General features: G+C 50.5%; 1 protein-coding gene and 1 long non-coding RNA gene across 3 annotated transcripts in view; one reads left to right on the plus strand and one right to left on the minus strand.

Annotated features, from left to right (window-relative positions):
* Window positions 1–22,239, plus strand: part of LOC147121757 (torsin-1A-interacting protein 2-like) — a 79,517-nt gene that overhangs the window by 15,977 nt on the left and 41,301 nt on the right. The window contains exons 5-12 of one of the 2 annotated variants that reach the window (XM_085982251.1): window positions 1,922–1,984; window positions 4,046–4,108; window positions 6,077–6,139; window positions 8,201–8,263; window positions 10,208–10,270; window positions 14,649–14,702; window positions 16,235–16,297; window positions 18,566–18,643. In XM_085982251.1, coding sequence (XP_085838377.1) covers window positions 1,922–1,984; window positions 4,046–4,108; window positions 6,077–6,139; window positions 8,201–8,263; window positions 10,208–10,270; window positions 14,649–14,702; window positions 16,235–16,297; window positions 18,566–18,643 — 510 coding nt within the window. The remainder of the gene's footprint in view (window positions 1–1,921; window positions 1,985–4,045; window positions 4,109–6,076; window positions 6,140–8,200; window positions 8,264–10,207; window positions 10,271–14,648; window positions 14,703–16,234; window positions 16,298–18,565; window positions 18,644–22,239) is intronic. The other variant, XM_085982250.1, reaches the window with a different exon arrangement.
* LOC147121758 (uncharacterized) overlaps window positions 19,745–22,239 on the minus strand; it is a 61,703-nt gene continuing 59,208 nt past the window's right edge. The window contains exon 4 of the long non-coding RNA XR_015077616.1: window positions 19,745–20,137. This is a non-coding gene — a long non-coding RNA (uncharacterized LOC147121758). The remainder of the gene's footprint in view (window positions 20,138–22,239) is intronic.

Here is a 22,239-nt window from a genome sequence, read left to right on the forward strand (position 1 = left end):
CACATGAGCGAAGTGAGCAGATAACCAGCTCCCAGGCTAAAATAACGAAAACTCCGCCAGTGACATCTCGTGCAATTACCTCCCCCTCGCCCGCTCTCGCTGATTGAAATGCGCCTCACTAAACCAACCCTGCAGCTCAAATTATGTATAATAGTCGATGCTGCGGATTTGTCAAATTCAGCCTCAGAGAAACGGCTACAGCACCCCGCAGGATCCTGCGGTGCCCATTAATCGGGTCACGTATATTTGAAGGGGCCCAAAGTCAATTGCTGGGTTGGGTTGGCTTGGTGTGAAGTGTTTTCAGAGTCCAAGCGAGGTGGGAGGCTGCTCAATGTGGAGACCTCACTCCCCTAGCAGACGGGAATTTTTACAGACCCTGCTGATAGTGAGCCACGCGTGACTACAGGTTCACAACCACTGGCACAAATTGGCGCCATGCAGCCCTCTGTAGAGTGGGGACTGGCTAGCCCTCTGTAGAGTGGGGACTGGCTAGCCCTCTGTAGAGTGGGGACTGGCTAGCCCTCTGTAGAGTGGGGACTGGCTAGCCCTCTGTAGAGTGGGGACTGGCTAGCCCTCTGTAGAGTGGGGACTGGCTAGCCTGTTCGATCCCCTCTCCCTCCCCTCTTCGGTCCCCCTCTCCCTCCTCCCTGCGATCACCCTCGCGCTCCTCCCTGCGATCTCCCTCGCGCTCCTCCCTGCGATCTCCCTCGCGCTCCTCCCTTCGATCCCCTCGTGCTCCTCCCTGCGATCTCCCTCGCGCTCCTCCCTGCGATCACCCTCGCGCTCCTCCCTGCGATCTCCCTCGCGCTCCTCCCTGCGATCTCCCTCGCGCTCCTCCCTGCGATCTCCCTCGCGCTCCTCCCTGCGATCTCCCTCGCGCTCCTCCCTTCGATCCCCTCGCGCTCCTCCCTTCGATCCCCTCGCGCTCCTCCCTTCGATCCCCTCGCGCTCCTCCCTTCGATCCCCTCGCGCTCCTCCCTTCGATCCCCTCGCGCTCCTCCCTTCGATCCCCTCGCGCTTCTCTCGCGCTCTCTCCCTTTTGATCCTCACCCCCTTCAATCCCTGCCCCCCTCTCCATTTGATCCTTTCCCCTCTCTCCCTTCGATCCCCTCCCTCTCTCCTTTTGATCCCCTCTCTTCTCTCTCTCCCTTCGATCCCCTCTCCTCTCTCTCTTTCTCCCTTCGATCCCCTCCTCTCTTTCTCCCTTCGATCCCCTCCCTCTCTCTCCCTTCGATCCCCTCTCTCCTCCCTGTTTGATCCGCTCTGCCGCCCCCTTCGATCTCCTCTCCTCCCCTCCCCCCATCTGATCCCCTGACCGTCTTTATACGGAGCTGAGGAAAGTGTGGCGGTACGGGCCGCAGCAGGCACACCGTTTAATACTTTGCGTGCGCGACCGGATCGAGTGCTCAGTACCAAATAGGCGCGCATGTGCAGAGGGAGTGAAAAACGCCGTGCAAATAATCACTCCATAACTAAATAAACAGTACAGGTGCCATGAGCTTCCTCATCGGAGACCTCCTGTTCTATCTCCTGAAATATAGCATCAGCTGCCCAAAGTAAAACAGTGCCAACAGGGCAGAAGACATATTTTATTAGTATTCAGAAAAAAAAGTAAGTTAACAAATCCAGAAATCTGATACGAGATGGACAGAAGTCTGACAACCTCGCTGACCCCCCACCCCTTCACATTCCACGAGCTGACTACTTATGATTTCCTTGTGGGCCTCTTTGGGTCCAGGGCAGCCAGTTCGAAAACCTCTGTTATCTCATTCTATCCCCTCGCTTTCCCCCCTCTCCACCTCACAAAGTAAGCCTTTGTTTATTTGTCATGAGTGCCAGCAAGGATAAGAGGGGGAAAAAGTACAGAAATTTGGAAGAGGTGGGTATGATTCTAGTTGTGATGCTTGCTGTTCCCTTTCAGGTTCTGTGTCAGATTATGGACCGGGTTCAGAATCAGCAGAACCGCCGAAGAAATCTCCAAAAGGTACATTCTTTCTGATTGCTGATTAGTTAATTTCTGCGGGTTTGTTCCTGCCACATGAGCGAAGTGAGCAGATAACCAGCTCCCAGGCTAAAATAACGAAAACTCCGCCAGTGACATCTCGTGCAATTACCTCCCCCTCGCCCGCTCTCGCTGACTGAAATGCGCCTCACTAAACCAACCCTGCAGCTCAAATTATGTATAATAGTCGATGCTGCGGATTTGTCAAATTCAGCCTCAGAGAAACGGCTACAGCACCCCGCAGGATCCTGCGGTGCCCATTAATCGGGTCACGTATATTTGAAGGGGCCCAAAGTCAATTGCTGGGTTGGGTTGGCTTGGTGTGAAGTGTTTTCAGAGTCCAAGCGAGGTGGGAGGCTGCTCAATGTGGAGACCTCACTCCCCTAGCAGACGGGAATTTTTACAGACCCTGCTGATAGTGAGCCACGCGTGACTACAGGTTCACAACCACTGGCACAAATTGGCGCCATGCAGCCCTCTGTAGAGTGGGGACTGGCTAGCCCTCTGTAGAGTGGGGACTGGCTAGCCCTCTGTAGAGTGGGGACTGGCTAGCCCTCTGTAGAGTGGGGACTGGCTAGCCCTCTGTAGAGTGGGGACTGGCTAGCCTGTTCGATCCCCTCTCCCTCCCCTCTTCGGTCCCCCTCTCCCTCCTCCCTGCGATCACCCTCGCGCTCCTCCCTGCGATCTCCCTCGCGCTCCTCCCTGCGATCTCCCTCGCGCTCCTCCCTTCGATCCCCTCGCGCTCCTCCCTGCGATCTCCCTCGCGCTCCTCCCTGCGATCTCCCTCGCGCTCCTCCCTGCGATCTCCCTCGCGCTCCTCCCTGCGATCTCCCTCGCGCTCCTCCCTGCGATCTCCCTCGCGCTCCTCCCTGCGATCTCCCTCGCGCTCCTCCCTTCGATCCCCTCGCGCTCCTCCCTTCGATCCCCTCGCGCTCCTCCCTTCGATCCCCTCGCGCTCCTCCCTTCGATCCCCTCGCGCTCCTCCCTTCGATCCCCTCGCGCTCCTCCCTTCGATCCCCTCGCGCTCCTCCCTTCGATCCCCTCGCGCTCCTCCCTTCGATCCCCTCGCGCTCCTCCCTTCGATCCCCTCGCGCTCCTCCCTTCGATCCCCTCGCGCTCCTCCCTTCGATCCCCTCGCGCTTCTCTCGCGCTCTCTCCCTTTTGATCCTCACCCCCTTCAATCCCTGCCCCCCTCTCCATTTGATCCTTTCCCCTCTCTCCCTTCGATCCCCTCCCTCTCTCCTTTTGATCCCCTCTCTTCTCTCTCTCCCTTCGATCCCCTCTCCTCTCTCTCTTTCTCCCTTCGATCCCCTCCTCTCTTTCTCCCTTCGATCCCCTCCCTCTCTCTCCCTTCGATCCCCTCTCTCCTCCCTGTTCGATCCGCTCTGCCGCCCCCTTCGATCTCCTCTCCTCCCCTCCCCCCATCTGATCCCCTGACCGTCTTTATACGGAGCTGAGGAAAGTGTGGCGGTACAGGCCGCAGCAGGCACACCGTTTAATACTTTGCGTGCGCGACCGGATCGAGTGCTCAGTACCAAATAGGCGCGCATGTGCAGAGGGAGTGAAAAACGCCGTGCAAATAATCACTCCATAACTAAATAAACAGTACAGGTGCCATGAGCTTCCTCATCGGAGACCTCCTGTTCTATCTCCTGAAATATAGCATCAGCTGCCCAAAGTAAAACAGTGCCAACAGGGCAGAAGACATATTTTATTAGTATTCAGAAAAAAAAGTAAGTTAACAAATCCAGAAATCTGATACGAGATGGACAGAAGTCTGACAACCTCGCTGACCCCCCACCCCTTCACATTCCACGAGCTGACTACTTATGATTTCCTTGTGGGCCTCTTTGGGTCCAGGGCAGCCAGTTCGAAAACCTCTGTTATCTCATTCTATCCCCTCGCTTTCCCCCCTCTCCACCTCACAAAGTAAGCCTTTGTTTATTTGTCATGAGTGCCAGCAAGGATAAGAGGGGGAAAAAGTACAGAAATTTGGAAGAGGTGGGTATGATTCTAGTTGTGATGCTTGCTGTTCCCTTTCAGGTTCTGTGTCAGATTATGGACCGGGTTCAGAATCAGCAGAACCGCCGAAGAAATCTCCAAAAGGTACATTCTTTCTGATTGCTGATTAGTTAATTTCTGCGGGTTTGTTCCTGCCACATGAGCGAAGTGAGCAGATAACCAGCTCCCAGGCTAAAATAACGAAAACTCCGCCAGTGACATCTCGTGCAATTACCTCCCCCTCGCCCGCTCTCGCTGACTGAAATGCGCCTCACTAAACCAACCCTGCAGCTCAAATTATGTATAATAGTCGATGCTGCGGATTTGTCAAATTCAGCCTCAGAGAAACGGCTACAGCACCCCGCAGGATCCTGCGGTGCCCATTAATCGGGTCACGTATATTTGAAGGGGCCCAAAGTCAATTGCTGGGTTGGGTTGGCTTGGTGTGAAGTGTTTTCAGAGTCCAAGCGAGGTGGGAGGCTGCTCAATGTGGAGACCTCACTCCCCTAGCAGACGGGAATTTTTACAGACCCTGCTGATAGTGAGCCACGCGTGACTACAGGTTCACAACCACTGGCACAAATTGGCGCCATGCAGCCCTCTGTAGAGTGGGGACTGGCTAGCCCTCTGTAGAGTGGGGACTGGCTAGCCCTCTGTAGAGTGGGGACTGGCTAGCCCTCTGTAGAGTGGGGACTGGCTAGCCCTCTGTAGAGTGGGGACTGGCTAGCCCTCTGTAGAGTGGGGACTGGCTAGCCTGTTCGATCCCCTCTCCCTCCCCTCTTCGGTCCCCCTCTCCCTCCTCCCTGCGATCACCCTCGCGCTCCTCCCTGCGATCTCCCTCGCGCTCCTCCCTGCGATCTCCCTCGCGCTCCTCCCTGCGATCTCCCTCGCGCTCCTCCCTGCGATCTCCCTCGCGCTCCTCCCTTCGATCCCCTCGCGCTCCTCCCTTCGATCCCCTCGCGCTCCTCCCTTCGATCCCCTCGCGCTCCTCCCTTCGATCCCCTCGCGCTCCTCCCTTCGATCCCCTCGCGCTCCTCCCTTCGATCCCCTCGCGCTCCTCCCTTCGATCCCCTCGCGCTCCTCCCTTCGATCCCCTCGCGCTCCTCCCTTCGATCCCCTCGCGCTCCTCCCTTCGATCCCCTCGCGCTCCTCCCTTCGATCCCCTCGCGCTTCTCTCGCGCTCTCTCCCTTTTGATCCTCACCCCCTTCAATCCCTGCCCCCCTCTCCATTTGATCCTTTCCCCTCTCTCCCTTCGATCCCCTCCCTCTCTCCTTTTGATCCCCTCTCTTCTCTCTCTCCCTTCGATCCCCTCTCCTCTCTCTCTTTCTCCCTTCGATCCCCTCCTCTCTTTCTCCCTTCGATCCCCTCCCTCTCTCTCCCTTCGATCCCCTCTCTCCTCCCTGTTCGATCCGCTCTGCCGCCCCCTTCGATCTCCTCTCCTCCCCTCCCCCCATCTGATCCCCTGACCGTCTTTATACGGAGCTGAGGAAAGTGTGGCGGTACAGGCCGCAGCAGGCACACCGTTTAATACTTTGCGTGCGCGACCGGATCGAGTGCTCAGTACCAAATAGGCGCGCATGTGCAGAGGGAGTGAAAAACGCCGTGCAAATAATCACTCCATAACTAAATAAACAGTACAGGTGCCATGAGCTTCCTCATCGGAGACCTCCTGTTCTATCTCCTGAAATATAGCATCAGCTGCCCAAAGTAAAACAGTGCCAACAGGGCAGAAGACATATTTTATTAGTATTCAGAAAAAAAAGTAAGTTAACAAATCCAGAAATCTGATACGAGATGGACAGAAGTCTGACAACCTCGCTGACCCCCCACCCCTTCACATTCCACGAGCTGACTACTTATGATTTCCTTGTGGGCCTCTTTGGGTCCAGGGCAGCCAGTTCGAAAACCTCTGTTATCTCATTCTATCCCCTCGCTTTCCCCCCTCTCCACCTCACAAAGTAAGCCTTTGTTTATTTGTCATGAGTGCCAGCAAGGATAAGAGGGGGAAAAAGTACAGAAATTTGGAAGAGGTGGGTATGATTCTAGTTGTGATGCTTGCTGTTCCCTTTCAGGTTCTGTGTCAGATTATGGACCGGGTTCAGAATCAGCAGAACCGCCGAAGAAATCTCCAAAAGGTACATTCTTTCTGATTGCTGATTAGTTAATTTCTGCGGGTTTGTTCCTGCCACATGAGCGAAGTGAGCAGATAACCAGCTCCCAGGCTAAAATAACGAAAACTCCGCCAGTGACATCTCGTGCAATTACCTCCCCCTCGCCCGCTCTCGCTGACTGAAATGCGCCTCACTAAACCAACCCTGCAGCTCAAATTATGTATAATAGTCGATGCTGCGGATTTGTCAAATTCAGCCTCAGAGAAACGGCTACAGCACCCCGCAGGATCCTGCGGTGCCCATTAATCGGGTCACGTATATTTGAAGGGGCCCAAAGTCAATTGCTGGGTTGGGTTGGCTTGGTGTGAAGTGTTTTCAGAGTCCAAGCGAGGTGGGAGGCTGCTCAATGTGGAGACCTCACTCCCCTAGCAGACGGGAATTTTTACAGACCCTGCTGATAGTGAGCCACGCGTGACTACAGGTTCACAACCACTGGCACAAATTGGCGCCATGCAGCCCTCTGTAGAGTGGGGACTGGCTAGCCCTCTGTAGAGTGGGGACTGGCTAGCCCTCTGTAGAGTGGGGACTGGCTAGCCCTCTGTAGAGTGGGGACTGGCTAGCCCTCTGTAGAGTGGGGACTGGCTAGCCTGTTCGATCCCCTCTCCCTCCCCTCTTCGGTCCCCCTCTCCCTCCTCCCTGCGATCACCCTCGCGCTCCTCCCTGCGATCTCCCTCGCGCTCCTCCCTGCGATCTCCCTCGCGCTCCTCCCTTCGATCCCCTCGCGCTCCTCCCTGCGATCTCCCTCGCGCTCCTCCCTGCGATCTCCCTCGCGCTCCTCCCTGCGATCTCCCTCGCGCTCCTCCCTGCGATCTCCCTCGCGCTCCTCCCTGCGATCTCCCTCGCGCTCCTCCCTGCGATCTCCCTCGCGCTCCTCCCTTCGATCCCCTCGCGCTCCTCCCTTCGATCCCCTCGCGCTCCTCCCTTCGATCCCCTCGCGCTCCTCCCTTCGATCCCCTCGCGCTCCTCCCTTCGATCCCCTCGCGCTCCTCCCTTCGATCCCCTCGCGCTCCTCCCTTCGATCCCCTCGCGCTCCTCCCTTCGATCCCCTCGCGCTCCTCCCTTCGATCCCCTCGCGCTCCTCCCTTCGATCCCCTCGCGCTCCTCCCTTCGATCCCCTCGCGCTTCTCTCGCGCTCTCTCCCTTTTGATCCTCACCCCCTTCAATCCCTGCCCCCCTCTCCATTTGATCCTTTCCCCTCTCTCCCTTCGATCCCCTCCCTCTCTCCTTTTGATCCCCTCTCTTCTCTCTCTCCCTTCGATCCCCTCTCCTCTCTCTCTTTCTCCCTTCGATCCCCTCCTCTCTTTCTCCCTTCGATCCCCTCCCTCTCTCTCCCTTCGATCCCCTCTCTCCTCCCTGTTCGATCCGCTCTGCCGCCCCCTTCGATCTCCTCTCCTCCCCTCCCCCCATCTGATCCCCTGACCGTCTTTATACGGAGCTGAGGAAAGTGTGGCGGTACAGGCCGCAGCAGGCACACCGTTTAATACTTTGCGTGCGCGACCGGATCGAGTGCTCAGTACCAAATAGGCGCGCATGTGCAGAGGGAGTGAAAAACGCCGTGCAAATAATCACTCCATAACTAAATAAACAGTACAGGTGCCATGAGCTTCCTCATCGGAGACCTCCTGTTCTATCTCCTGAAATATAGCATCAGCTGCCCAAAGTAAAACAGTGCCAACAGGGCAGAAGACATATTTTATTAGTATTCAGAAAAAAAAGTAAGTTAACAAATCCAGAAATCTGATACGAGATGGACAGAAGTCTGACAACCTCGCTGACCCCCCACCCCTTCACATTCCACGAGCTGACTACTTATGATTTCCTTGTGGGCCTCTTTGGGTCCAGGGCAGCCAGTTCGAAAACCTCTGTTATCTCATTCTATCCCCTCGCTTTCCCCCCTCTCCACCTCACAAAGTAAGCCTTTGTTTATTTGTCATGAGTGCCAGCAAGGATAAGAGGGGGAAAAAGTACAGAAATTTGGAAGAGGTGGGTATGATTCTAGTTGTGATGCTTGCTGTTCCCTTTCAGGTTCTGTGTCAGATTATGGACCGGGTTCAGAATCAGCAGAACCGCCGAAGAAATCTCCAAAAGGTACATTCTTTCTGATTGCTGATTAGTTAATTTCTGCGGGTTTGTTCCTGCCACATGAGCGAAGTGAGCAGATAACCAGCTCCCAGGCTAAAATAACGAAAACTCCGCCAGTGACATCTCGTGCAATTACCTCCCCCTCGCCCGCTCTCGCTGACTGAAATGCGCCTCACTAAACCAACCCTGCAGCTCAAATTATGTATAATAGTCGATGCTGCGGATTTGTCAAATTCAGCCTCAGAGAAACGGCTACAGCACCCCGCAGGATCCTGCGGTGCCCATTAATCGGGTCACGTATATTTGAAGGGGCCCAAAGTCAATTGCTGGGTTGGGTTGGCTTGGTGTGAAGTGTTTTCAGAGTCCAAGCGAGGTGGGAGGCTGCTCAATGTGGAGACCTCACTCCCCTAGCAGACGGGAATTTTTACAGACCCTGCTGATAGTGAGCCACGCGTGACTACAGGTTCACAACCACTGGCACAAATTGGCGCCATGCAGCCCTCTGTAGAGTGGGGACTGGCTAGCCCTCTGTAGAGTGGGGACTGGCTAGCCCTCTGTAGAGTGGGGACTGGCTAGCCCTCTGTAGAGTGGGGACTGGCTAGCCCTCTGTAGAGTGGGGACTGGCTAGCCCTCTGTAGAGTGGGGACTGGCTAGCCTGTTCGATCCCCTCTCCCTCCCCTCTTCGGTCCCCCTCTCCCTCCTCCCTGCGATCACCCTCGCGCTCCTCCCTGCGATCTCCCTCGCGCTCCTCCCTGCGATCTCCCTCGCGCTCCTCCCTGCGATCTCCCTCGCGCTCCTCCCTTCGATCCCCTCGCGCTCCTCCCTTCGATCCCCTCGCGCTCCTCCCTTCGATCCCCTCGCGCTCCTCCCTTCGATCCCCTCGCGCTCCTCCCTTCGATCCCCTCGCGCTCCTCCCTTCGATCCCCTCGCGCTCCTCCCTTCGATCCCCTCGCGCTCCTCCCTTCGATCCCCTCGCGCTCCTCCCTTCGATCCCCTCGCGCTCCTCCCTTCGATCCCCTCGCGCTCCTCCCTTCGATCCCCTCGCGCTTCTCTCGCGCTCTCTCCCTTTTGATCCTCACCCCCTTCAATCCCTGCCCCCCTCTCCATTTGATCCTTTCCCCTCTCTCCCTTCGATCCCCTCCCTCTCTCCTTTTGATCCCCTCTCTTCTCTCTCTCCCTTCGATCCCCTCTCCTCTCTCTCTTTCTCCCTTCGATCCCCTCCTCTCTTTCTCCCTTCGATCCCCTCCCTCTCTCTCCCTTCGATCCCCTCTCTCCTCCCTGTTCGATCCGCTCTGCCGCCCCCTTCGATCTCCTCTCCTCCCCTCCCCCCATCTGATCCCCTGACCGTCTTTATACGGAGCTGAGGAAAGTGTGGCGGTACAGGCCGCAGCAGGCACACCGTTTAATACTTTGCGTGCGCGACCGGATCGAGTGCTCAGTACCAAATAGGCGCGCATGTGCAGAGGGAGTGAAAAACGCCGTGCAAATAATCACTCCATAACTAAATAAACAGTACAGGTGCCATGAGCTTCCTCATCGGAGACCTCCTGTTCTATCTCCTGAAATATAGCATCAGCTGCCCAAAGTAAAACAGTGCCAACAGGGCAGAAGACATATTTTATTAGTATTCAGAAAAAAAAGTAAGTTAACAAATCCAGAAATCTGATACGAGATGGACAGAAGTCTGACAACCTCGCTGACCCCCCACCCCTTCACATTCCACGAGCTGACTACTTATGATTTCCTTGTGGGCCTCTTTGGGTCCAGGGCAGCCAGTTCGAAAACCTCTGTTATCTCATTCTATCCCCTCGCTTTCCCCCCTCTCCACCTCACAAAGTAAGCCTTTGTTTATTTGTCATGAGTGCCAGCAAGGATAAGAGGGGGAAAAAGTACAGAAATTTGGAAGAGGTGGGTATGATTCTAGTTGTGATGCTTGCTGTTCCCTTTCAGGTTCTGTGTCAGATTATGGACCGGGTTCAGAATCAGCAGAACCTCCGAAGAAATCTCCAAAAGGTACATTCTTTCTGATTGCTGATTAGTTCATTTCTAACCTCTGCAGGTTTGTTTATGCCACACAAGCGAAGTGAGCAGATAACCAGCTGCCAAGGCCTTGCCCCGTGCTGATCCGTAGCAGTCATAAGGATGTGCTCGAGTCGCCCTGGGTGACTATTTCCCACTCTTCTCACCCCCTCCCCTACAAACAGGAGACGTTCCTAGCCTCTGCTCAGCAACTCCTTACAGTCTAGCTCAGAAACGCACCATCAGCTGAGCACAACAGCAAGCCCGCACCCTACCACACTGTGGCACAGAGCATTGCAGCTGCTTCACCTCACCACTCCAAGCTTGCGCTTTTTAAAAGCACATGGGATAGTCCCACCAAAAACTTACTCTCAGCCGAAGCCCCTGCCAACAGTAACTGCTGTACAGAGCTTGGAGGCCTTTAGATTAAAAACAGTAACTGGACTACCAGACCAAAGAGCACCCAAAAAAGCACACAGCCTGACTCCCCCATTCAGACATATTGGACCAACAGACTTACATTATAGAGAAAGAAAGACTTGCATTTATATAGCGCCTTTCACGACTACCGGATGCCCCAAAGCCTTTACAGCCAATGAAATACTTTTGAAGTGGAGTCACTGTTGTAATGTAGGAAACGCGGCAGCCAATTTGTGCATAGCTGATTTAATGGCCTCATAGTCATGTAGCCTGCTGACACTGTCGAGTTTTGCAGATGAAGAATGGCACTTAGCTGAGATGCAGACAAGGGTATTCCAATACAAATCACTGGCTTCAGAATGGGAGAAAATTGGGACAGAATAAAGGCTGAGGATGGGGCTGTGAGAGCCCCCTTTGCAACTATCGCTGTGTAAATGTGGCAGCTCTTGGTTTCAGAGATAACACCTGATCCTCAGCCTGAGTTTGGGCACCAAACAGTATAAGAGGCCATCCATATTTTCCAAAGATACAAATTTTACTTGAAAGGGAAGGGTGGTAATCCTGCAGTGGACACTTCATTTAAGAAGAACAATTATACAGAAGATCAGTTGTCCCTTTCTGCCTTTGGGAAGAGGCTAAATATTCCTTGTGCTACTGTGTGAAAAATGTAGCTGATGAATTACGCCTAGACATTGTTGTAGCAAACACACAGTTGTTACCAGCTAATCTCCCATACAAACAGACGGAATCATTCATTGTATGGGGGAATAATTGAGTCGCGCCCCCTTTGGGGCGCTAACTTTGCCGGGGCACTATTTAAAAAGATTAACGCCCCGGCGGCCGAAATTCATCGGTAGCGCCCCAAGAGGGAAGCAGGGTGCTACTGGAAGCGAGTGAATATCGCTGCGGCATGTCACGCCGTGGTACTGCAGGCCTTCCTCCCCTTCTTAAAGGGGAGGGGCCTTGTGCAGTGCAATCCGGGGCCCAGCTGGGCCACCAGGGACCAGAGTGCTGACAAAAGAGCCCGGCACTCAAAAGAAGTGCTGGGCTCATGGAGCGCAGCCGGCACTCCGCAGGGGGGCTTCAGAGGAGGCCGGGGACAGTAGAGGGAGCAGGTGCTGGCAGGTGGCCAGCAACAAAAATGGCCGGCTGGCACCTTCCCTTTAATTAGCGCTACCCCGGCCGCAGGTAGGCCCCCCTGACCCCATCGGACATACCGTCCGGCGGTAAGTCGGGGGGGCACTACCGAAAATCACGGTAGCGCAGCGCTGCGGGGCGTTAACGGTTACCGGGGCTGAATTTCGCGGGAGGTGTTGGCGGCGCCCGGGCGCTAGTTGCTTTGCGCCCCGTTATCGCGCTCTAGGGCACTAATGGGAGGCGCAAAGCAACTGAATTTTTAGGCCTATGTCTCTTCCTATAACTGCCTGCTTTTCTCTCTGGAATTCTTTCCATCTCTTCCCCCCCCCCCCCTCCCTACGCTTTTGCGCCTTCTCTTTGTCGGCCTCACTGATTTTCTCTTGTCGTTTCTGCACTTCTCTGTTTATCTAGAACTTTCTCCCTTTTTCATTGTGTCTCCTTCCCTCTACCTACGATTCGTTTCCAGTTGAATCAGTTTATATCTTTTAGCTTTCTTTTTTGTTTAAGATGGAGCCTCAGCTGGGAGATATCTCCATAAAGAGTCCGATGGTCCTCCTGTTACTGGTGTAGGGAATCGGAAGTCATGGCCCAATCCCGGTATTGGCACATCTGGGAGCGACTGCAACATTGATTTTTAGTTGTTTTTGTAAATATGTAAATATAAATTCCAGGGAAAATGTTTAGGCACTAAACAAAAGCTACTTGCATTTTTATAGCGCCTTTAATGTAGTAAAATGTCCAAAGGTGCTTCAAAAGTGTGTAATCAGGTAAAAATTGACAAAGGAGGAGACATTAGGACAAGTGACCAAACGCTTGGTCAAGGAGGTAGATTTTAAGTAGTGTCTTGAAGGGTAAGAGAGAAGTGGAGAGGTTTGGGGAGGGAATTCCAGAGACCAGAGCCTAGACAGCTGAAGGCATGAAGAGTGGGGGATGCACAAGAGGCAAGAGTTGGAGGAACGCAGAGTCCTCGGAGGTTTTTTTTTAATTCATTGATGGGATGTGGGCGTCGCTGGCTGGCTAGGCCTGCATTTAGTGCCCATCCCTAATTGCCCTTGAGAAGATGGTGGTGAGCCGCCTTCTTGAACTGCTGCAGTCCATATGGTGTAGGTACACCCACAATGCTGTTAGGAAGGGAGTTCCAGGATTTTGGCCCAGCGACAGTGAAGGAACGGCGATACAGGTCCAAGTCAGGATGGTGTGTGGCTTGGAGGGGAACTTGTATGTGGTGATGTTCCCATGCGTCTGCTGCCCTTGTCCTTCTAAGTGGTAGAGGTCGCAGGTTTAGAAGGTTCTGTTGAAGGAGCTTTGGCGAGTTGCTGCAGTGCATCTTGTAGATGGTACACACTGCAGCCACAGTGCGCCGGTGGTGGAGGGAGTGAATGTTGAAGGTGGTGGATGGAGTGCCAATCAAGCGGGCTGCTTTGTCCTGGATGGTGTCGAGCTTCTTGAGTGTTGTTGGAGCTGCACTCATCCAGGCAAGTGGAGAGTATTCCATCACACTCCCGACTTGTGCCTTGTAGATGGTGGAAAGGCTTTGGGGAGTCAGGAGGTGAGACACTCGCCACAGAATTCCCAGCCTCTGGCCTGCTCTTGTAGCCACAGTATTTATATGGCTGGTCCAGTTCAGTTTCTGATCAATGGTAACCCCCAGGATGTTGATAATGGGGGATGCAGCGATGGTAATGCCATTGAATGTCAAGGGGAGACGGTTAGAGTCTCGCTTGTTGGAGATGGTCATTGCCTGGCACTTGTGTGGTGCGAATGTTACTTGCCACTTGTCAGCCCAAGTCTGAATGTTGTCCAGGTCTTGCTGCATATGGACACAGACTGCGTCAGTATCTGACGAGTCTCGAATGGTGCTGAACAGTGCAATCATCAACGAACATCCCCACTTCTGACCTTATGATGGAGGGAAGGTCATTGATGAAACAGCTGAAGATGGTTGGGCCTAGGACACTGCCCTGAGGAACTCCTGCAGTGATGTCATGTGATTGAGATGAATGACCTCCAACAACCACAGCCAACTTCCTTTGTGCTAGGTATGATTCCAACCAATGGAGAGTTTTCCCCTTGATTCCCATTGACTTCAGTTTTGCTAGGGCTCCTTAATGCCACACTCAATCAAATGCTGCCTTGATGTCAAGGGCAGTCACTCTCACCTCACCTCTTGAGTTCAGCTCTTTTGTCCATGTTTGGACCAAGGCTGTAATGAGGTCAGGAGCTGAGTGGCCCTGTCGGAACCCAAACTGGGCGTCAGTTAGCAGGTTATTACTGAGTAAGTGCTGCTTGATTGCACTGTCGACGACACCTTCCATCACTTTGCTGATGATTGAGAGTAGACTGATGGGACGGTAATTGGCCGGGTCGGATTTGTCCTGCTTTTTGTAGACAGGACATACTTGGGCAATTTTCCACATTGCCGGGTAGATGCCAGTGTTGTAGCTGTACTGGAACAGCTTGGCTAGGGGCGCAGCTAGGGCTGGAGGAGGTTACAGAGGTTACAGAGATACAGAAGGGCGAGGCCATGAATGGTTTTGAACACGAAGATGAGAATTTTAAATTTGAGACATCAGGGCAGTCCATCCATTGATTCCCCTCGTGCTCAGACTAGAAAATGGCTGCCAAGGCAGCCCTCGGGCACTCCATACTATTTATTACTTATATAAATGTGTTGATTTGCTCTGCTTTGGTTCAAGCGGATGCCAAACATCCATTGTTGCACTTAGCAACAGAAAATTTCCATGCAGCCTTGAGTAATTTGACAGATTTTATTGTCAGTAGAGTTCAAATGTTTCCGGTTTGCCTTTCCACACAGAGCCAGAGAAGATGGACTATTCCGATGATACCAACCTTGAAAGGGAGTCTCCAGGTGTGTCATTTCTGAATCGTCAGTAGTCTGAAGCTTGGTCAGTAATGTCGCTGTGATGGTAAAAGGATTCAAGCAAAACTTTTAAGGTGCAACTTGGCTTTGAAGGGAGGCCAGACTGATGGTGCCCAGTAGCTGGGATCCAGTGCACAAACTGCTTAGCATTTAGAACAGTTAGCCATCTCACTCAGAGAGGCAATAAGTATGTTTGGTGTGGGAATTAGAGAGGCTTGGAGTAGAGGCAGAGGAAGCATCTAAGCAATGCTACGCTTAACCTGGGAGTGTCGACACTGGAAGCACAATTCACATCATTGACCTTCCTTATCTGTTGAGCAACAAGATGCACATAATTTCCACACCCCCCTCCGCCCTCTCCAAATTTAGTGTTGTCTGCAAATTTTGAAATTGTGCCTCCGATTCTCGTTTATGTAAATTGTGAACAACAGTGATCCCAGCCCAGTCTGAGTAGCAACCTTAATCCCTACTCTCTGTTTTCTGTTCTGTAGCCAGCTTGCTATCCATTCTGCTATTGTCCCCTGACTCCACATGCTCTGACCTTAGTCATGAGTCTACTATGCGGTATCTTATCAAAGGCCTTTGGAAAATCCAAATATAATACATCTACTCCATTACCCTTGTCTACTCTTTCTGTTACTTCTTCAAAGAATTCAAAAAGGTCGGTCAAACAAGACCTCCCCTTTTGAAATAAAAACAGAAAATGCTGGAAATACTCAGCAGGTCAAGCAACATCTGTGGAGAGAGAAACAGGGTTAATGTTTCAGATCGATGACCTTTTGTCAGAGCTCCCCTTTTGAAATCCGTGCTGACTGTTCTTTATTCTTTATATTTTCGGTTTCCAGATGTTTTTCTATTGCATATTTCAGTAAAGATTCCATTATTTTTGCTACCATTGATAAGCTAACTGGTGTGTAGTTCCCTGGACTTGTTCTACCTCCCTTTCTAAACATCCTCTCTACATCTACCCTATTGTACCCCTTCATAACTTTAAAGACCTCCAATAGGTCACCCCTCCGCCTTCTCTTTTCTAGCTAAATAGCAAAATACAATAATTAAAGTATAATAGAATAGTAAGATGAGTTCAATCATGAATTGATAAATTGATCCACAAAATCTGATCACTTTGGCATGGCGAGTATTTCTGCAGTATTGGTCATAGCTGTGAGGCTGTTCATGGTCAAATAGTTTGCTGCAGGTGTGTGAAATGAACAGTTTTGTGTTGTGTATCCAGCTATCAGGTATGGTGTGACTAGCACTTGGCTGTCATGTACCCCCCCACCCAACCCTCGCAGTCAGACTGCCCACAGACACTTCTGTTTAGCTCACACTTGAAGAATGGACTTCTTGGGTGAGGTATCGAAGGGTGGGCAGCACCTTTGGTGCAATCCATCTTCAGGAGAGAAGGGAGGGACAGTAAAATGTTTCAGCAAACATATTTGTTCTGCTACTTGCCACGGAGGAAAACTGGCCTGATGATCATTGATTTTTAGCTGTTAATGTTTGCAATCTGCTTTCAGATGGGAACCAGCCTGAAAAGAACAAAGATTTTACAGTGTCACCTCAGACTCCTGCAGATGAAGGTAATACGCTCCTGAATCCAAAACCTAGCCCACTCCTCTTAAAAGCACTTTAGATTTTTCAACCAAAAGAAATTGCCTATAGTGGGGATTTTCCCCATTCCATTCAATACAAGTCTACAGAAAACAGTTTAACTGGCTCTTAAAGGAGTCACACCCTCAGAACCATTTTTAGAAATCACAAAGGATTTATAGAAATAAACAAAAGGTTGTTAAATATAATCATTGCTTATGTTTTGTACAGATAATGGCCCAGAAATTCGGGTCGGGGGCTTCCCGCGGGTGCAAGCCCCCGACCTGCACTTACCTTGCGCGCCGGCCGTTGAGCTGTGGGCCCCAGTGGAATTCCGATCCAGGGCCTGGTCCAGCTGCCGGCGCGCAGTGCTTGCGTATCCCAGGGGCGCAGTTAGTTCGGTGCGTCCCCTGGGATCACGTGGGCCATGGGGAGCCAATCGGAGCAGGGAATGCTCCATTCATAAGTCTGACAAGAAGTGCTGTCAAGACTTATTCACATCATTGACTTTCCTCATCTGTTGAGCAACAAGATGCACATAATTTCCACACCCCCCTCCGCCCCAATCCGCCCCCTCCAAATTTAGTGTTGTCTGCAAATTTTGAAATTGTGCCTCCGATTCTCGTTTATGTAAATTGTGAACAACAGTGATCCCAGCCCAGTCTGAGTAGCAACCTTAATCCCTATTCTCTGTTTTCTGTTCTGTAGCCAGCTTGCTATCCATTCTGCTATTGTCCCCTGACTCCACATGCTCTGACCTTAGTCATGAGTCTACTATGCGGTATCTTATCAAAGGCCTTTGGAAAATCCAAATATATTACATCTACTCCATTACCCTTGTCTACTCTTTCTGTTACTTCTTCAAAGAATTCAAAAAGGTCGGTCAAACAAGACCTCCCCTTTTGAAATAAAAACAGAAAATGCTGGAAATACTCAGCAGGTCAAGCAACATCTGTGGAGAGAGAAACAGGGTTAATGTTTCAGATCGATGACCTTTTGTCAGAGCTCCCCTTTTGAAATCCGTGCTGACTGTTCTTTATTCTTTATATTTTCGGTTTCCAGATGTTTTTCTATTGCATATTTCAGTAAAGATTCCATTATTTTTGCTACCATTGATGATAAGCTAACTGGTGTGTAGTTCCCTGGACTTGTTCTACCTCCCTTTCTAAACATCCTCTCTACATCTACCCTATTGTACCCCTTCATAACTTTAAAGACCTCCAATAGGTCACCCCTCCGCCTTCTCTTTTCTAGCTAAATAGCAAAATACAATAATAAAGTATAATAGAATAGTAAGATGAGTTCAATCATGAATTGATAAATTGATCCACAAAATCTGATCACTTTGGCATGGCGAGTATTTCTGCAGTATTGGTCATAGCACTAAATCTTCAAATACATTTTTTAAAAAATCACATTTTTAAAATAAACTATAAATTACATAAACAATAATTTAAATTTTTGTAAAAATTATTTTATTTTCTAACGGGGCTAAAAATAAACTTACCTTGCTTTAAAGTATTTAAAAATAATAAACCTGTGGAAAAAATGTTTTAATTTTAATTAATTCACTACTTACCTTGTAAAAAGCAGGCCTTATGCCTGCTTTTTACATTTCTAAATTCTGCAGGCTTACGTTCCCGGGAAAACCTGTAAAAAAGACGGAAGTTCGATGCCCCTCCTGTGCACGCGTTCGACCTCTGAACCCCTTCGTTCAGAGGAACGGAAGTGCCGGTTTCCCGCGCATGCGCAGTGCATGCAGGAAACCGGCACTTCCATTGGGCCTACGGGTGAGTACCCCGTGTGTATTCACCCATGGAGACCCGAATTTCTGGGCCATTAGCTTGAATTAGCGAACTCTGATGCCGTTGCAGGGAGATGCTGAGCAGGGTAAAGTGAAGGATGTGAATTCTAATGCACAGTTGAAATGCCATGATCACTGAAATACTTCTTTATTGTCCTGCCTCTGCTGGTGTTAGTTCAGCTCCCTTATGCTGCACGGCCTAATTTCTCTTCATAAAGTCTGAGCACTTTGTATCTGTGTCCCTCCTTTGCTACAAACGAAACTCTTGAACTTGAGGTGTTTGCAGTCAGCAAAATGTGCTTTGCACACATTCTTCAAATCTATCGGCTAGTTATTTAGCTGTGCCTGGTATAAGAAAGTAGCATTGAACGGCACCAGAATGGCTATTTCTTTCTGATGGTTAAAGAATACCTTTCATGAGATATAATCTGTAATAATTGCTCTCAACTTTCAGATATGGATTCAGAACCTGAGATGGAAGCTGACGGGTTACAGGATCCCTCAGGACCATTAACGAGTCAAACATTTTCTGGTACTGATTGCTTTAAGTTTCGTGTGTAAAATGCCAGTAAGCTGTGTTGTAGGCAGTCGCCTGTCACTGAGGTAAATCTACATGTAAATTTGGGCAACTATGGATGGGCCACCAAATACTGGCCTTGCCACCGCCGCCCACACCCCGAGAATGAGTATATCTTGACACTGCTGCCAGGCCAATGACCTGCATGCGCGTGAGGTCGCTCAAGCCCGGCCCGAGTGTTAGTGCTGCATTAGTGTTGTGCTGAAGCGCTGTACGTTGTTCGGTTCTGCATTTAGCCATGTAGAGAACTTCACTGTAGCACTGAGCACTGTCAATCTATAGCCTGACCGCATCAAATGACACATTGCACTTTGTCATTCATTGTACCGGCGGTGTAACTAAACACAGCCTTTTAAAAAAAAAAAAAAAATTCTCACTTTGCACACAAAGGATTTCAAACCCTCCCTCCTGAACATAGAAATATAGAAGATAGGAGCAGGAGTAGGCCATTCGGCCCCTCGAGCCTGCTCCGCCATTTATTGAGATCATGGCTGATCATCCAAACTCGGTATCCTGTCCCTGCCTTCTCCCCATATTCCTTGATCCCTTTAGCCTTAAGAAATATATCTAACTCCTTCTTGAATATATTTAATGAATTGGCCTCAACTGCCCACAGGTTCACCATTCTCTGGGTGAAGAAATTCCTCCTCATCTCTGTCCTAAATGGCTTATCCCATATCCTTAGACTGTGACCCCTGGTTCTGGACTCCCCCGCCATCGGGAACATCCTTCCTGCACCTATTCTGTCTAGTCCTGTTAGAATTTTCTAAGTTTAAATGAGATTCCCTCTCATTCTTCTAAACTCTAGCGAATATTAGCCTAATCGACCCAATCTCTCCTCTTACATCATTCCTACCATCTCCGGTTTCAGCCTGGTGAATCTTCGCTGCACTCCCTCCATGGCAAGAACATCCTTCCTCATGGGATAGTCCCACCAAAAGGCGACCAAAACTGCACACAATACTCAAGGTGTGTGATGTAAGCCCCCAAAGTGCGGACCAAGTGATATACATGGTCGACGTCACTGGCTTGTTGTAAGAAAGACAGACCCAATAATTGAAGTCAAAACGGTTTATTCAGGCCTGGGGAGATAGGTCTCTTGTGTCCCCACACAAGGCCCCCACTCCACCGAACCTCTTGAGATTCACACAGTTATACACGTTTTCCAAGACCTCCTACTCCAGAGGTCCAATCGATTTAAAAGTCTATACATTAATCACTAACTAGGTGTGTCTAACTCATACAAAATAGCCTATAGGATAAGTTTCACTTTTCACTGAAGGGGCCTGTAGACCCTCTGATTTCTTGGAAATGAGTCATCCAGGACATGTGATTTCTGAGAAACAAGTCATTCCTCTCCTGGCCACTACTAAGTTTCGTTTTCCAGGAAAGGGTTATGTCAGTGTCTCTTTTTGTAAGTTTCATCTCTCTAAACTGGTATGGTCATTTCTGCAATTAAACATACGAATAATTAGTACATTTCATCTTTACACATTCTGTGGCTGCAATTGCGTTCTACTAAACGTGCCCTGTTACGCTCAATTTTAATATCTTACTTCAGTGTGGTCTCACCAAGGCCCTGTACAACTGCAGCAAGACATCCTTGTTCCTGTACTCGAACCCTCTCGCTACAAAGGCCAACATACCATTTGCCACCTTAACCGCCTGCTGCACCTGCACGCTTACCTTCATGAAGGTGTTGGTAAGTGCCAGGGTTATGGTTAACATCTCGCAGAATCGTAACGGAAGTGCCCCAGAGTCGGGCCCCTTGTACTGCCCCACTCGATCGTGTCGACTGCATCACATGACACATTCCAGGCAAAATGTTGGCTGATTATTGTCCGGCCACTTCCTGATGGTGCAACTACAAATCTTGTTAATTACTCTGGATGGTGTCAGTGAACACAGCCGACTTGATGAGGGTACAGGAGGGGGTTGGACATCCCTTGCTAGGTTTCCTGATTTCAAATCAGAAATGATCTAAAGTGATACAAAATATATTAGTCATATAGCCTTGGAATAATGCAGGGCAGCAGTCACTCCTCTCATGGTTTGGTGGCCTTTCTGCTATGTTTGAAACGAGCAGGCCCTTTTTATTGGAGTCTTGGTAGCTCTATGACCTCATCAGCCATGCTGTGGTTTCCCCTTCCTCCACCCTGCCTCGCTTTGTATGTGCGTGACATTAAGGAAAACCCCAAGAATGTGATGGGATGTGGGTTTTCACCAATAATTCCCCGGACTTAGCCAAGCGTTCAGGGAGATGTGAGGAGAGTGTAGGCGTTCTCATGAAGAGGTAAATTGGAGGTGCTTAAAGAAAATGCAGGATGACAGGGGCATTGGACCTTCAGTACTCCCGATCAGTACAAAGTTGAGCTGTGACTGAAAGCAACGTTTCCTTGTTTACTTTTCATCTCATGAAGTACTGCCAACTGAGAGATAGTAGATGGAGGTGACAAAATACTATTTTTGGTCAGTGCTCAGGCCAAAGTGCTGAGCTTCGTGACCAGAACTCCCACATCACTCTGCGTAAATTTCCAGCATGATGCTATGAGAATGAGTGTGGGGTAAATGAGATAGCTGCAGTCATCAGGCTGTCCATAGTGGTGAAAGATGGAACTTGCATTTATATAACACCTTCATGTTCTCAGGAGGCCCCAAAGCGCTTCATAGCTAGTTTAAATTGTGACAAGCGCCCCCTGCCGTATCCTGTATAACTCCGCGCCGATGCTGCCTTTTAAACTGTCGTCATTGTGGCAGCTAATTTCACACTGCTAGGTCCCACAAAGAGCAGATATAATAAATGAACAGTTAAATCTTTTTTAGGAGGTATTGGTTGGGGGACATGGGAGAACTCCCTGCTCTCTCTTTTGAATAGAGCTCTGGTATCTCGTATGTCCATCTGAAGAACAGGTAGAATGGGAGTCAGTTTAACTTATCATTGGAAAGAAAGCACAGGAGAGGAGTTCTACGGGGTGGGGGGCGTGGGGTTGTTACGCTTGTCATGATTAAAAAATTATACAAGTAGATCTTTTATACAGCCGTGGAAGGATTCAGGGCATTTTCAGCCCAACCATCTTCAGCTGCTTCATCAATGACCTTCCCTCCAACATAAGGTCAGAAATGGGGATGTTCGCTGATGATTGTTCAGCACCATTCACTACTCCTCAGATAATGAAGCAGTCCATGCCCGCATGCAACAAGGCCTGGATGACAGTCAGGCTTGGGTTTGGGCTGATAAGTGGCAGGTAACATTCGCGCCACGGAAGTGCCGGGCAATGACTATCTCCAACAAGCGAGAGTCTAACTACCTCCCCTTGACATTCAATGGCATTACCACTGCCAAATCCCCCACCATCAATATCTTGGGGGTCACCATTGACCAGAAATTTAACTGGACCAGCCACATAAATACTGTGGTAACAAGAGCAGGTCAGAGGTGAGTGTCTCACCTCCTGACTCCCCAAAGCCTTTTCCCCCATCTACAAGGCACAAGTAAGAAGTGTGATGGAATACGCTCCACTTGCCTGGATGAGTACAGCACCAACAACACT

This window comes from Somniosus microcephalus, chromosome 3 (genome assembly GCF_052327205.1).
Source record: "Somniosus microcephalus isolate GS21.2 chromosome 3, FLI_Smic_1.0, whole genome shotgun sequence".
Classification (NCBI taxonomy): domain Eukaryota; kingdom Metazoa; phylum Chordata; class Chondrichthyes; order Squaliformes; family Somniosidae; genus Somniosus; species Somniosus microcephalus.